Source organism: Aedes albopictus, unplaced genomic scaffold (genome assembly GCF_035046485.1).
Source record: "Aedes albopictus strain Foshan unplaced genomic scaffold, AalbF5 HiC_scaffold_5, whole genome shotgun sequence".
NCBI classification, from domain to species: Eukaryota; Metazoa; Arthropoda; class Insecta; order Diptera; family Culicidae; genus Aedes; species Aedes albopictus.
The window spans coordinates 186,231-201,010 of NW_026917309.1; the positions used below are offsets into that span (position 1 = coordinate 186,231).

A 14,780-nucleotide genomic window follows, 5' to 3' on the forward strand; every position below is an offset into this window, starting at 1 on the left:
TAGCCAGCCGGTCAGAGATTTCACACGCCCAGTTTATTCAGGGTGGGAAGATTTGTAGAAGTGTGTTTGCAATGTGACTGACCAAAGCCACCGCCAGGCAGTGTGGTCACTACTGTTGGTTGGGAGCAAGGCGGGTCAACAAGGCAGTAGTCGATGTCTCGATTGCGGGAGAATTGATGATCAAATTAAATCTGTATCGTGAGCTAGTTTTTTTTGACGAAAGATTTATGCGAAGCATAAAAAATGATTCGGAAAGACAATAAGACAAATTAATACGTTTCTAATTGATTGGTGTTGATGGAATAATTCAATTATCGTCTGTTTTGTTTTTGTTGTCCGTTGCAAAGCGAAAAAACTCGATTTTCTGAGCATCAGTAAAGCTACTGAGATCGACCAACAAACTTTTTGCTGTACAAGAGTGGAACAAACTATTTTTAAGCAAACTTTAGCTTAAGAAACTGTTATTAAGCTAGTTTTGTTCTTGGGATATCCAATCTGAAGAGTGGAAGGTATCAAGTCAATACCGAAAAGGCAAACACATTAATTCTACCTACACGTTACGGTTCTTCGCGTTTTGGTGGTGTTTTAATAACCCAATGAACGAAAGTTACAAGTTTTATTTCTGTGTTATATGTTCTATTTTAACTTGTAAATACTGTCCCAAGTAAAATGAAAATTTATAGTGCTCTGGCGTAGTAGGGACGGGCTTAGTGGTCTAGTAGCTACCGCTTCTGATTCTTATGCAGAAGGTCCTGTGTTCAATCCCTGGCCCGTCCCTTTTGTCTTACTTTGTATCTTTCTATATACTTTCTCCCTTCTCTTTACGTATATAAGTAATGTATATTCACATGCTCATAGCCATCGCTAGAACATCGGGTTGAAAAAGCCGCTTTGTTTTCGTCCAATTTTCGCAGCAAAGTGTCTATGTCAATATATCAGATAACGCCTACGAGTTATATGTAGTCAAGCGAACTGTGCCGCATAATTTTCAGAGTAGACATTGATTGATTGATTTGTCTTTATTTGAGAGACTTTCAGCCATCAGAGTAGACACACTAATCTTTCGGATTACGTCTGGCATCCACGCACCAATGTGTGAACCCTCTGTCAACCATATCCTACCAGCACTCTAACATCCGCATGAATTTGTGCAGACGCAGAGGTATATTTGGTCTGCTGTGGATACAAACTATTGCAATCATCACTTCCTTCCCCTTCCCAACATTGAGCCATGATCACCTAAAAATAGAAGATCATCAACACTCACACACTGAAGAAGACTGTTAGTTTATCAATTGTTTTAGTCCAAATTTAAACCAGGTCTAAAAATTTGGAACTTAAAAATAAACCAAATTCCGCTCAGTTCCATCAGCGTTTGTACTAAATTCCAAATTACGTACTTTTCGTCTACAAAGTTTTGAAAGTCGAATATCTCTTCCGAAATAAACCAGACGGAGTTGCACCGGAAGTATCTGTTTATTCTTCTAGAATTTCCACCGGGAGTGCCTCTAGGTGTTCCACCAGGAGTTTCTCCTGATGATCCACTGGACAATCTTCTAGAACCGCGGTCACCAAAGTGCGGCCCGCGGGCCGCACGTGATGTCCATTTCTCTATGTTGTCGTAGAATTCCTTGCAATGTTTCTTATGGAAGTTGTTCTACTCTCGAAATAATCAAGAATAACGTGTTGACAAATCGATCCAGGCGTTGCAATACGCGCAGTTGAAAAAATGGGCCTGAGGACCACTGCTCAAGAAGATCATTCGTGACCACCAGTGGTCCCACCGGAAATTCCTCTAACTGTTCCTTTAAAAATCGTTCTAGAAATTCCACCGGAAATTCTTCCAGAATGCCTGCAGGGAGCTCCATCGAGAATATCTCAGGGAGTTCAACTTCTGGAATTCTTCCTAGTGTTCCACTCGAAAATCCTCTAGAAGATCAACCGGGACCTTGAGGATGTTCTACCAGGAATTTCTTAAGGAGTTCCACTAGGAATTTCTCCAGGAGTTCCATGGGAAATTCCTCTAGCAAATCAACCGCGACCTTGAAGATGTTCCACCAGGAATTCCTCCAAGAGCCTCCAAGTCCAAGTCGGGAATTGCTCTAGATGATCATTTGGGATTAGCTGGGGTTTCAGCGGAAACTCCTCTAGGAGTTCCACCGAGAATCAATTCGGGAGTTCCAACGGGGATTCGTTCAGGACTCCTCCAGGAGTTCCGTCGGGAATTTCTCTAGGAGTTCCACCAGAAATTATTCTAGCAGAAAAACCGGAACCTCAACGGTGTTCCACTGGGAATTCTTTCAGGTTTACCATCAAGATTGCCTTCAGGAGTACCGTAAACCGGGGTCAAATTGATCTCCGGGTCGAAATTGATCAGCCGTTTTTAGGTTAGATCAAGCATACTTTACATAGTTTTCTCCCAAGTAACTGAAAAACGTCTGATCAATTTCGACCCGGAGATCAATTTGACCCCGGTTTACGGTACCTCCGGGAATTACTACAGAAGAACATTCGGGTCTTCCAGGGATTCCAGCGGAAATTCCTCTAGGAGTTCCACTGAGAATTACTTCGGGATTTCCACTGGGGATTCCTTCAGAATTCCTCTAAGAGTTTCATCGGGAATTTCTCTAGGTGTTCTATGGGAACTATGGGAACCTCTTGCAGACGAACCGGGACTTTTAGGGTGTTCTACTAAGAATTTCTCTGTGTTCCATCAGAAATTCCTCCTAGAGCTTCCTTGGGATTTACTCCTTCAGGATAGGCACGAGTTTCAGCTAGCATTTCTCAAGGAAATGCACCGAAGATAACACAAGAAGTTCCACCAGGAATTGCTCCAGAATTCCTCTAGGAGTTCAAACTGTAATAACCCTAGATTATCATTTGGGACCACCAGGGGTTTTAACGGGCATTCCTCTAAGAGCTCCACCGAGAATTCCCCCAAAATACATCCGATTGGTCCATCGTGAGTTTCTAAACCAATTCCATGAGAAATTCCCCTCGCACATCAATCGGGAACTTTAGGGTGTTGTACTGAGAATTTCTCTGGATGTTCCACCATGAATTCCTTGAAAAGTTTCATCGGAGAATTCTCTAGATGATTATTCGGGACCACCAGATGCTCCAGCTAGAATTATTCTTTGATATCCACCGAGAATCACTCTAGGGTCTAGGAATTCCACCAGGATTTGCTTCAGGATTCCTCTAGGAGTTTCTCCGGGATTCACCCTAGTGTTTCATTCGGGACCACCAGGGGTACCAGCAGTAATTCCTCTAGGTGTTGCACCGGGAATCACTCTAGAAGTCGCACTGGGAATTCCTCCGTAATGCCTGCAGAACTTCCATCCTGAGGTGGTTTCCGGAGAATGTCCACAGGAATTCTTCGAGGAACTCTCAAAGGAATTCAGGGAGGAATTACTACTGGAATTCCCGAAAAAACTCCCGAAGGAACTCCTAAGAGAATTCCCGAGAAGACTTCTGAAGGAAATTTCTGGAAAATCCTAAGCGAAGTCTCGAAAGTACTCCTGAAAAAGAAAATCCTAAGAAACTCCTGAAGGGAAAGCTGGAGCAACTCCTACCTAAAGTCTTGCAGAAACTTCTCGAGGAGTTTCAGGATGTACTGTTAGAGGATTTTTTTAAGAAACTCCTGCAAGTATATCCAGCGAAATTCAATGAATAGTTTTCGGAGAAATTAATGAAATATCTACCGGAGAAACTACTGAAGGAGTTCTCACAGGAACTGTTGAAGGAATATCCAAAGCAACTTCTAAAGGAATTCTCGGAAAAAAAAACTCTTGCAGAAGATACCGGATGAAGTCCTGAAAGAAGATTAGTTTCCTGAGAGAATCCTTGAAGGAGGAACTCCTGAAAGAACCTCCGGACGAACTCCTGAATGTTTCCCCGGGCGAAGAATCCCCGGAGGAACCCCTGAAGGAATTCGTGGAAGAACTCCTGATCAAAATTTTGAAGGAACTCCTGAAGGAATTCACAGAAGGATTTGGGTAATCCCAGGAAGACACCTGAAGAGAGTCTCATAATAATTTTTGACAGTGGCCATACCCTAACCTCAACTCTACCTGTTCAACGAATGTAAATTCTTGAACTTTCTTAACAAATTGGCTTGTACTTTGTGGGAAATGACGAGCATAGTAGTTTCCGTCCATTTTTAGTTTGATACTGCTCATGTATTCTTCGCAAATGCAAGTTTTAGAGTCGTTGAACAGGCAAAAAGTGGGGTTACGAGACGCCACTGATTTTTGAAGATAATGCTGAAGGAACTCCTGAAAGAATTTTCGGAGGAATACCAAAAGAAGGAATTTCCAGAAGCTCCGCCAGAAACTTATTATGGAATTCCAGTGGCGATTCTGGTTGGAGTTACACCAGGAAAACCTTTACAAGTTTTCTTAACAGTTTGACCGGCAACTCCAGGAGTTTCGTCGAAAATTCCTGTAGCAGTTAAACCAGGGTTTTTGTCAGAAATCTCACCGGGAATGCCTTAAGGAGCTAACAAGGAGATCCATTCAAAATTTATCTATAAGCAGCACCCATCATTTCTCTGATGGTTTTTCTACAAGCTTCCGTAAAAGTTTTACCAAAAGTTCTTCTAAAAATTCCACCGGGAGTTTCACTACTAGAACCCCTGTACGATATTCCCCTAGATTCTCCCTAGTCCACCGGGAATTTCTCTAGGTATTTCAACGAGAGTTCGTCTTAATGTTACTACGGGTTTCTCTAGGAGTTCCACTTAAAATACCTTAAATAGTTCCCCCTGGAATTTCTCTAGGTATTCTCATTGAAATGCTTCCAAGAGAGTTTTTTTTACTATATAAACGAGATTTTTAGCCCTAGGCTAGTTCATCTTGGTACTCACGTCAATTTTAATTGAGTTTGTCGAGAGTGGAATTCGAACCCAGGTCCTCAGCGTGATAGTCACGTGCTGTAACTATCACACCAGGTCCGCTCCACGAAGAGTCTTCAAGAATTGTCTTGCGCCTCTGCCATGCCTTCCAGATGCTCCTTCTTTTTTTTTCGTTCAAAAATCTCCTTATGTTCCGTCAGAAATTTTCCAGAGGTTCCTCCGGAATCTTATCCACATTTTTGTAGTTGTTCCATGTAGTTGTCTTGGGAATTTTGAGAGTTTTTTCTTCTGAGAGTTTTCCGAGACTTGCCCCGCAAACTTTGAGCAGACAATCCTCAAGGTGTCATGATGCATCACTGCGCTCTCATAGAAAACATTGGCTATTTGTTACACAAAAATAAAAACTTAGAAAAAATTGACTATTTGCTTGTCAATGATTGTTTGCCTCGCATTTTTTAAGTGATAAAAAAACTGATAATTATTTCGTGGCTGTGAATTATCACTTTCAAATTTCGGCTACCGATGCTGATGATTCCGTAAAAAACTTTAAGTAATTCTTTCAAATGTAGCTCCATGATCTTTCCCATAGATTGCTCCAGGATGTCTTCCGGAAATTCGTTATAAAATTTTTCCAGAAGATTCCCCTCGACTTCTTCCAGAACTTTCTCCGTGATCTTTTCATGAGTTCCTTCGAAAACTCGTTTGGAAATTTCTCATGAAATTCTTCCGAAAGTTGCTCCGGAATTTCTTTTAGAAAAACTCGGGATTTTCTTCCCAAAATTCATTCGGATTTTTTTAAGTTTCCCCATTCCAATTCTTCCGAAAACTCATCCGACAACTCTTCTGGAACCTCGAAGTTCCTTCGTGATATATTACAGAAGATCCATTGGAAATTCTTCCGAAAGTTCACCAGGGAATCTTCCCACCTTTTCCAAGACCTCTTAAGATTTGCTTCGGAAAATCTTCCAGCAGTGTCTCCTGGAAGTAATCCAGAAGTTCCTTCGAGAATTTGTGTGGAAGTTCCTCCGTGAATGATTTTGCAAATTCCTCTAAGAATTCCTTCGGAAGTTTCTCCAGAACTTCGTTAGAAAATCATGGAAGTTTGTCCGAGAATTCTTTTCCTAGTTCCTTTCGGAAATTTTCCAGTAGTTCTTCCGTGATCTTTTTTTGGAGTTCTTTCAAGAAATCCTCTTGGAATCCTTCTTGGAATTTATACGAAAATTGTCTTGGAAATTCTACTAAAAGTTTCCCGTTCCTTGGAGTTGCTTATAGAATCTTCTAATGACTTATACTATATAATCCTCTAAGTGTTTCGACGAGAGCTCTTTCAAGACCCCTACTAGAAATTCCAGAATCTTCACTGGGAATTATTCAAGTTGTTGTGCCGGAGATTCTTCCGAGTGTTCTGACGGTAAATACTCAAAGTTATTCGCGAAGGTTCTTTGGGAGTTTCTTTATTAAGTTTCCTCAAAAGTTTCTAAAACAATTCCTACTAGTATTTCCGGCAGGAACTTTTTCAGAAGTTCCTCCACGATTTTTTACAGGAGTTCCTATGAGTATTCTTACAGGAGTTTTTCAGTTCTCTCTCTACAAATTTCTTCGGGGGCTTTTTCTATGAGTTCTCTTGAAAACTTCTTTATCATTTTCTACCAAACTTTCTCCAGGAGTCCCTATGACAATTCAAATAAAACTAACGGAAATCCTTCAGAAATTTAAAAAAAATCTCTAGAAAATTCATAAAGAAGTAGGGTATTGATTCCCTTCTTAAGCATGTCGCTCCCATTTTCATCCTACGAAAAACAAAGGATTGAAGGGCTGTTTGTTTTGTTTCTTATTTTTGTATTTTTTGTTAAAAGTGAGCACCCATGAAAACAAAAAGAACGGAATCAATCGGTGCCGTAATCGCTTGTTTACGAATAGGATGAATATGGGAGCGTGATATTAATGATGGAACACATACCCTATAAAACGAAAATCTTCATGGCTTTTCAACGAGGCTCGTCGGATATTCTTCCAATAGTTCCTCCGGAGATAGCTTTGAACATTTTTCTTTTTAATACTTTGGATCGCAACTATTCCAAAATAGAATTTGGAACGGACCTGCTGATACATGATGACAGCAACTAACGCTGCGAACAAATAGGCAACCTGTCAGAGAAAATACCATTGCAGGATTGACTGATGGACCTTGTCATCCTGTATTCGGATAGGTAATCCTAAACAGAACAAACATAAATGTTCTGTATTGTATATGTCCAGATGTAATGTTCTAGTTTATTACGCATTTGTAGTGTTCTACTTTAATAAGTTTTGAGCTATATCATGTATAATGGGCTGACAAAATCGAGGATTTTTAGCAACGAATGAGGGATTCTTGGTTTTCTACCACAGCGTCACTAGTTTCAGAATGTTTGACTCATAACCACATCAACAGGCATGGAGCAGCCCTGGTGTGATACCCTAAGCCCGTGACTATCACGCCAAGGACGTGGGATCGAATCGCACTCCCGACATACTCATAAAATGCGAGTCCATCCTTTGGAAGGAAAGTAATACTGTGTGTCCTGAGATGAACTAGTCCCGGACTCAAAATCTCGCTGATAACGATAAAAAAACAGCAACAGACAACGTGTGGCGGTTGTACTGTTTTAGAGGTAACTTAGAAGAATAGTCATTCAACTATTTGAAAGGATCATGGTTTAAAAGGTTGGATACTATCGTTCCATCACGCTTTGAAATGTTTCACACAATATGACAGCTATACAATATATTGCATTGTTTCATCGTTGCATTGGTGCATTTCTGCATTGTTGAATTGGTGCTGCATTGGTTACATCGTTGTATTTGTTGCATAGGATTAAGAAAGCAATATATTGCTCTTGGCGGATCGACTGAGATGTTTACTGCATGATTTTAACGGCTACGCAGTCTTCAATACGGAAAACGAGGGTCATTGTTTGCCCAACGTTTCGACACAAAACCCCAGTGTCGAAACGTCGGGCAAACATTGACCCTCGTTTTCCGTATTGAAGACTGCGTAGCCGTTTGAATCCTGCAGCAACATATTGCTGTAAGTTTCAAAAGTTTCTTTCATTCCATGGATTAGAACCTTACAACAGTCATTCATGAATCCAAAGCTCATGAACACAATTCAAGTAATTTTCATCATACAAGGTATTCATAGCACAAGGTACGATCTAACACTCACCTTCGGCAGATCCCGGATGTGGTTGGCATCGAGCAGCAGCTCCTCCAGCGATCGCGAGTACCGCAGGATCTCCTCCGGTACATTCGGCAGCGAGCAGTGCCGCTTGTCCACGTACTCGATCTGCCGGTTGCAGCCCTTGAAGATCGGGATGCATTTAAACATTGTCGTTCACGTGGCGATCCACTTTCCACCACCACTACCAACTACCACTGGATTCTTCTTGTGTTTTGGCTTCCCGTACGAGCAGACGAGATCAAATTAATCTTTCGAGGTCGGTTTTCTCTGTTGTTCACTTCCTTTCTCAGAGACCCAACATCCGTGATCCGATTGTTGTTGTTGTTGTTGTTTGGGTCTCGTCGTCTTCAGTAAAAACTATTCTTCACACTTTTTCTTCGTCGTCTACATACACATTGTACGCGTACATTTATCCCGAACCGAAAAGAAGAAGACGCAGAACCACCCGGAGTAGCACCCAACGAAGTACGTATTTCTTATTCTTATGGTCGTCGTCGTTTGTAGAACCGGATTCTTCTCACCTCTCTTCCACCACTTTGAGGCTTCTTCGTCTGCCGAGAACTGGACTATCGCTTTCTCAGCACACGACCTCCTCTTCTTCTCTTCCTCCGCGCGCGCGTCTCAACCGCGGACAATTACTACTGCTGCAAGCCAGGAGGAAAACATTCGCGAAAATCAATAAGAATTGCGCGCTCTCTCTCTCCCTACATCGATTCTATGCACACTCACTTTTTCTTCTTGCACTATGTAAAATGCCAACACACGACTGAGCTGTCGTCGAGGTTTTTCTTTTTTTTTCTGCACCGTACCTACTACTTGGAGGTACTTGCTTGATTCACTTCACACTGACAAAACTCAAAACGGCCGCCAAGTTGGATTGGTTGTTGTTTGAAACTAAACTGGAGAAAGGAAAATTTGCATTAGACGAAAGCAGCAGCACACAATCACATCGCAGCCGATATTGTTTACAGGCACCACAGCATATTTTCTTCCCCCGACACAACACAAACTTATCCAGAGTCAGTCAGCTATATGTACAGTGTCGGACAAAACTTCGCGTTCTTCGATGACTTATGTCAAATTTTCAGCCGAATCGGTTCACTGGAAATCAAGCACCATATCGTTCAAACAATAGCATTTTATATGAAAATCGACTGCTGGTCCTATTGTTTTGAACGACACTGTAGAGCAAGCAAAAATCGCGAAAACCGCAATCAGAAAACTAACGGGCCACTTCAGCAAACCACCGCGCAGCACACAAACCACTAGCATTTGGCACCCACTTCACTTCACTATTGATTGCTCTTCTTCGGCGTATGCAATCGAAGTAACCTTTCACTGATTGCTAGGTAGGTTAGTCGTTTTCTATTGCTCTTTTCGCGTGTGCGGAAAGTAGTAGGCTGCCTAGTGCGCCCGTACACACCCAGAGTGTCAGTCAGTCATCATAGTAGGCTATCACTACTCGTAAAATCCGAGTAAACCAAACGAAGCTAACGAACGAACCAAGCGCGTTGACTACTGGACTGACTGGCGGTGACTCGTGAAATGACCGAACCAGCAGCAACAGCAGAGAACACACATCCAGCCAAAGCAGACGTCGTCATCGTCATTCGAAGTACTTTCGTTCCCAGCTCAGCACAGCGCCAACAGACGAAGAGGAGAATACCCTCCCGTGCCCGTTGCGAACCAGTCAGTCAGTGCGAGCGAACGACGAACGACTAGAAGACTGGTCTGCGATGGGTGCGGATGATGGTGATGACGGTTCGATGATGATGATAATCATGGTGATGGGAATGCTATTCATGCATACAGAGAGACCCAGCGAATTCGAGAATGGAAGAGGTTCGAGGAAAATGTGAAAGAGTGCAGCGTTCGGTTGGAGACGTCAAAGTGTGGAAACAGTGGTTCCAGAGAATCATGCAAATCTCTTTAGTTTTTATCTAATTCCCGTCTAACTAAGCACCGACTAATAATGATCGAGTTTATCCTTGCAGCTTGCCTAATGCCTCATGCCCAATTTTGTATCAAATACTTATTTTTAAATTAGCTGCTATATCATGTAAAAACCTGTGAAGGAACTACAGTTTCCTTAAAACAATAAGATTGAATAATTGATCCCCAAATTCTATTTTCGTCTAATCCACGTCTATTTCGGGCTCAACCGGAATTCAATTCACGGCACACTTTCTACGTGACAATATGGTACATAGGATGGCCAAAAATATGATTTGACCGTGGGTTGGAAAAGTCGGTCTAATTCTTCGTACTCTAAATCAAATCATGTCTTCAAGGTACTTTTGGGCAGAAAGTTTTTAAATTGAGATGTCTATACTTTTGGAATAACGACCAAAACATGCCAATTTATATTTTTGCGCACCAGATCGTAATACGCCATCATAGAGCATCGAAGAAATCTTTCTCTGTGGTTGTAAGATGCCATGTTTCGGGATGCTAACATAAGGCTGAATTTCAAAAGGCTGAATGCACAAAAGGCTGAACACGAAAGGCTGAAAGTAACATAAGGCTGAATTTCGAAAGGCTGAATGCACAAAAGGCTGAAATTGCAAAAATGCAGGAAATGAGCTATAATACTTCTTCTTCTTCTTTTCGGTCGTAACGTCTCAACTGAGACAAAGCCTGCTTTCAGCTTCTATCCGCATTTCAACAGTAATTAATTGAGAGCCTTCTCTGCCAATGACCACTTTGCATTTGTATATCGTATACTTTATGCCCGCGGTTGTCAAGGAATTTTCCATTACAAAAAGTTTCTGGCCCGAGGGAGAATCGAACCCGTCACCCTTAGCATGACTACCCGTTCGCTAACCAGATCGGCTACATATATGAGTCCTAGTCATAGAATGTGCTTAGTGAAGAGGCTAATGATGCATACCAACTAACACAAAAAATGACTGATGGTATTTCAATTGGAGATTTTTCCTTCTTTGAGCATGAGCTATTCTTTCGAGTCATGCTGTTAAGAGATTGGTTGCCATTACAGCTGCCAACAAAGTGATCAGAGATTTTTCCTTCTTTTAAATATATGCTATTCTTTGGAGAAATACTGTCAAAGTTATGCAGGCGATCAATAATGAATACTTTAGCGCGGAAAAACAGTCCTAACCAATGAAAGTGTCAGGGCTGAGTGGTCGGCCAACTAGCAAATTTTCATAAAGATCATTATATCAGTGTACGATATGAATAATTAGAGTCTTATGTCTGTTTTTTCTGTGATGTTAGTGTTCTCTTTAGGCTCGCATGCCTGCCTTTAGGCTCGCCGTTTGAAAACTAGTCGAATCATTATTTCAGCCTTTTGACATTTTCAGCCTTTTATTATTCAGCCTTTTGTTATTTCAGCCTTTCGTGTTTCAGCCTTTTGTACGTAACCCCATGTTTCGTATGCAGAAAATCCTCGTACACATTTGCATGCATCATCCATAGCCGAAGACAACTTGTTGTTTACATTTATCCGAAGGAAAAAAAGTGATTTATTTGACTAATTGAATAGCTTTTGCTGTGAAATCCAACTTTAAAGTGCCACAGAGCATTTGTGGGATGTGGCTTGAATGTCAGATCGATAAGTGAATATGGCGAAGTAAAAATTGAACGATGATGAAGAACATTCCGGATAGCTACTGCTTAGGTGCGGTTTCCTTCGTCATACACAAAACTAGAAAAGTTGTCAATTCGTAAGTGGAGTGTAATTGAAACGTGAAATTTAGGAAAATTATTCAATTTCCGGTTCAATATAAGCTGGTTAACGGTAGTCCACATCTTTTTGCTTCCACCTTGAAGAAGTATTCTGGATGCATTCCAGAACGATTCTGGAAACATACCTGAAGGATTATGAAAGTCTCTCAGAAAAAGTCTGGAAGCATCCCAGAAGAGCTCTGAAAGCGTTCCAGAAGTATTTTGGAAGCATCCCAGCAGGATTCTGGAAACATTCCATATAGAATTTGGAGGCATCCTGAAAGTATCTCATAAGGAACTTGATGGCATCTATGAAGAATTCTGGAAGCATACTTGAAAGGTGTCTGGAAGTATTTAAGAAGAATTCAGGAAGCATCCCAGAAGGATTCTGAAAGCTTCCCATAAGGAATTTGAAAGCATTCCAGCAAGAGTCCTGAAGCAACTCACAAGAATTCTGGTAGCTTTCCAAAATGAATCTGTAAGCATCCTAGAGGGATTCTGGAAGCATGCTAGGAAGATTCTGGATGCATACCTGAAGAATTCTAGTAGCCTCCCAGAAGGATTTTGGAAACATACCTGTAGGATTGCAGGAGCATCCCGCAAGAATTCTGGAAGCACTCCAGAAGAATTCCGGAAGCATTCCAGAAGGAATTTTGAAGCATCCTTGAAGAATTCTGGAAGCCCTGAGAGGTCGTAGAGCTGTCTGACATCTTTCATAGGTGTCCAAAACTAACCATCGTTTCCTATCCCTCAGCAGTTGCAAGGACGTGGCCAGAACAGTTCTCGACCATTGGAGGATTGCGTCAATCTTGTCGAAGAGTCAGAGATTAGTCCCAAATCTTTGTGCTTTGGTTCGGACGGGAAGGAGACAACCCTCATAGCAACTGTCTAGGACTGTACCACCTACGAATTTGTGCAATTCGCTTAAAGCTAATCCCTAAAGAATACTGGAAGCAGTCCAAAATGAATCTGGAACCATATCTGAACGTTTTTAGAAGTATCCCAGAAGGATTCTAGAAGCATACCTGAAGGATTGTAAAAGGAAGCAACCCAGAAGACTTTCGGAAGCAACCCAGAAGGATTCTGGAAGCATCCCATATGGAATTTGGAAGCATCCTAGGATTCTGAAAGTATTTGTAAGGAATTTGGAAGCATCCATGAAGAATTCTAGGAGCATACTTGGAAGGTTTCTAGAAGCATTCCAAAAGGATTCTGGTAGCATCCCAGAAGAATTCTGAAAGCTTCACATAAGAGAGGCATCCCTGGCATCCCAGGAAGAATTCGGAAGCAACTCAGAAGAATTGTAATAGCATCCCAAAATGAATTTGTAAGCATTTTTCTTCTTCTTCTTTATGGCTCTGCATCCCAACTCGGACTTGGTCTGCCTCTCTCCAACTCCAACTGTTCTTTTGAGCACTTCCACAGTTATTAATTGGAGGGCTTTCTTTGCCAACCATTGCATGAATTTGTATATTGTGAGGCAAGCACAATGATACACTATGCCCAGGGAGTCGAGAAAATTTTCCCGACCGGAACGGGAATCGAACCCGCCGTCTCCGGAATGGCGATCCATAGCCTTAACCACTAGGCTAACTGAAGCATTTTTACAAAAGTATATTCTAGGATTTCTTTCAGAGAGCTCTCTGACATTTCTTTTGAATTTCCTTAAAGGATTTCTTCCGTAGTTCCTTCCGGGATTTCTCTTAGAGTTCTCCAGATTTCCATCTTAAAATGCCTTAATATTTCCTCCCGAGATCACTGATTTTTCCTGTAGGGGTACACAACCACTGTGACCATTAATTGATCTATTGTGATAAGACCCAGTTGCTTTATGCAGTACATTAGTGCACTCACTAGTATTAAGAACTAGCTTAAGGCTCAAGCATCCGTTATCATTTTTTGGAAAATAAAAAGTAGTTTTCTCGCTGCAAATCAAAACAAGGATCATAAAAATATATTCACTGCATTATATTCCCCATGTGGAGTACAGTGAATATATTTTCATAGCAAAAACTTTTGTTTTGAACGAAAAAACTGCTTTCAAATGTTTGATGATGACAATGATTTCAATGACGAAAAGTTCAACGTTAAGAAAAGAATTGTTTTTAGGTCTGCATCGTATCCCAATCTGGAATAGCTTCCAAAAAGAAAGCCATTACCTTCTTGGGATTTATATTCCACCAAATAACTCGTGGATGAATGATGCATCTAGCGAAATAACGTTCTCTCTTCCTAAAGAAAAACTACACTCACAAAGTAGAGGTTTCAGAATTGAAATCACCGAGCCGATATTCTTCTGATTGAATCTTCTTGAGCTGTCGAGATGGGCAGCGCCCGGTTAACAATCCTGTGTACACACTCAATTCGCGTTTACCAAGTTTCAGTAGTGTGTTCGTGTTTTTCACGCTCGGCACGATGAATCTCTGACTGGGATATTCCAGTTAGCTCCATCGATAGAGCACTTTATGATACTCCATATAAGGGTTCCGGCCCATACAAGGCACCCAGAGATCCTTCCCTAGCTAGCTGGTCCGCAATTCCACAATGACCTGATACCCAGAATAATTTTACAGTATGCTTTCAAGCCAGTTCCGTCAGTAGTGTAATGCACTGCCATACTAGCTTAGAATAACATTCAAATGTGTAGACCTGGGTATCACGGACTGACTCAATGTGCTTTGAAAGCGGGAGCCTGAATCTGGAGCATGTCTATATTTTCTTTTAAGACAGATGGCAGTGCATTCCAAAATAGCTTGAATTTCAGCTTGATACACCGTTGGTCATTTGCCCATTGGTATGGTGAGTTTAGTCCTGGGTCCATAAACTCCAGCCCCAGTTCTATCACTCATTTACGATCCATCCGTATAGAATACAATAAATCCTGGTCGAACCATTGGTCCTCTTGATTCCCATACGTTCCGATCATCAATTGAAACTTTGTATGGTATATCTACGATGAATTTTGATTCCATCCAGTCTTCAATCTGTTATACCAGCGGAATGGCAGTGACATTG

At 41.4% G+C, this 14,780-nt stretch overlaps 1 protein-coding gene across 19 annotated transcripts in view; it reads right to left on the bottom strand.

Annotated features, from left to right (window-relative positions):
- LOC109415434 (protein lap4) overlaps positions 1 to 14,780 on the bottom strand; it is a gene marked incomplete at its 3' end in the record, with an annotated part of 212,425 nt that overhangs the window by 184,976 nt on the left and 12,669 nt on the right. For 9 of the 19 annotated variants that reach the window (XM_062843738.1, XM_062843748.1, XM_062843753.1 and 6 more), the window contains 1 exon segment: positions 8,064 to 8,977. In XM_062843738.1, coding sequence (XP_062699722.1) covers positions 8,064 to 8,225 — 162 coding nt within the window. 19 annotated transcript variants of the gene reach the window in all.